The sequence below is a fragment of the Hevea brasiliensis genome, chromosome 4, assembly GCF_030052815.1.
Source record: "Hevea brasiliensis isolate MT/VB/25A 57/8 chromosome 4, ASM3005281v1, whole genome shotgun sequence".
NCBI lineage: Eukaryota > Viridiplantae > Streptophyta > Magnoliopsida > Malpighiales > Euphorbiaceae > Hevea > Hevea brasiliensis.
In genome coordinates, this window is record NC_079496.1 from 109950944 (window position 1) to 109952598 (window position 1655).

The window sequence follows — 1655 nt, forward strand, 5'->3', positions numbered from 1 at the left end:
ACAAATGAAAACAAAGAGAGAAAAAAATGGAAGAAAGGTGTGAGTATAGAGGAAAAGAAATAAGAAAGGATAAGAAAAAAATAAAGGAGAAAAAATTAGAGTAGTTTAAATATAAAAAATAATTATAGAATTAAATAATTAATATAGTAAAATTACATAGATTAATTAATTTACTTTTTCAAATTATAAAGACTAACTAATTAGTTTCATTAAAATATAAGAATTAAATAATAAATTTACTAACAATGATCAATGAAAAATTTATCGAAATAAATAAATAATTTAATAAAAATTTTTACAATGACTAAATAATATAATTTTTTATAATATATAAATTAAATAATTAATTTTATTAAAATATTGAGATTAAATAGGTATTTCCCCATTCTTAATTTTTTACACAGCAGGAGTCGAGGAAAAGAAACAAGTATAGCAAGCTATAAGTCTGTCTCTGTAACATTTTTATTATACTAGAATAGAATTGTGTAGCACGAAATTTCACTTGCACGCAACCTCAAAAAAAGGGTTTCCTAGCTACTAGAAATGTACGCCATTAATTGGTTCTACAGCACTCAATAATTTGCCGGAGATGGCACAGAAAAATTGTCCATTTCCCTCTCACAAGTAGTAGGCTTCAAATTCCCGCCAGACTAAGTGGTATACTGTAAATTAAGTAGAAGAAAAAAATATCAGCGACACCGGCAGCTAAAATTCGCCGAACTCCTGATAAAACGATCAAAAGTCCCAAAGAAATGATTGCTGGGAATAAGCCTCATCCCCATTTTGATCATCACCATCATTCCCATTAATATGATCATGATCAAGAACAGATGGTTGTGGTGGATAATACTGGCTGTCTAGCCCTGGATAGAGTCCATACTCATTAGAGTCCAACTCATTCAGAATCGACGACCAATCTATCGACTTTCCTCTTTCCACCTGCACTGCCCCATCCGACGACGATGATTGGTACTGATCCGTCATTTGCCATGACGATGACTCACCTGTGCTTGTATTAGTGCGACTCCTCATCATCCTTGAGTTTTCATTCGCAAACCTCGCAGCAACTACTTGGATTTCTTGTGGAGTAAGTGACTGGCCGCCGGCGATATCCGGTGGATTATCGGGGAAGTTGAACTTTGCTTCCCGACCGCGCAGGCAATACAAGGCAGCATCGAATGCAAGCGCCGCCTTTTCTGCTGTATCAAAGGATCCTAACCATATCCTCTCCCGGCTGTTCGGCAGCCTGATTTCCGACACCCACTTCCCCCATTTTCGTCTCCGTACACCCTTGTACTTGGGTTCATTCATGTCTGATGAGGGTTGCTCTGATGATGTTCCTGGTTCCCCCATTCAATCGTTAAAATATTGGACCAGGAAGAGTGATTGGATTTGTTGGATAATGAAAATGGCGGCTCTGTGAAGAGATTTATATAGTAAGGGTTTTGAACTTTTTTGAACACTAAAGCGTGTTGATTTTAAAGCCAGAGACTAGAGTAAGAGTAACAGTCCAAGCAGCGGAAACGTGGGAATTTTTAGGAAATCATGAGGTGGCAACGCGGGTGCGTCGCATAGCACAAGCACGCGTGTGAATTGGTTTTTTTTTTTTTTGTAAGTTATTTTTGACTCGCGTGTGAAATCAAAAGGTTGTTGGT

General features: G+C 36.7%; 1 protein-coding gene across 1 annotated transcript; it reads right to left on the reverse strand.

Annotated features, from left to right (window-relative positions):
• Positions 1-430: 430 nt before the first annotated feature.
• Positions 431-1426, reverse strand: LOC110673074 (ethylene-responsive transcription factor ERF017). The gene has a single exon (XM_021836089.2). The coding sequence runs from the start codon at positions 1351-1353 to the stop codon at positions 736-738; it is 618 nt and encodes a 205-aa protein (XP_021691781.2). The 5' UTR covers positions 1354-1426; the 3' UTR covers positions 431-735.
• Positions 1427-1655: the final 229 nt, after the last annotated feature.

Bases quoted from the DNA above. Each gene is read 5' to 3' on its own strand.
- LOC110673074 (XM_021836089.2), bottom strand. From the start codon at position 1,353: ATGGGGGAACCAGGAACATCATCAGAGCAACCCTCATCAGACATGAAT.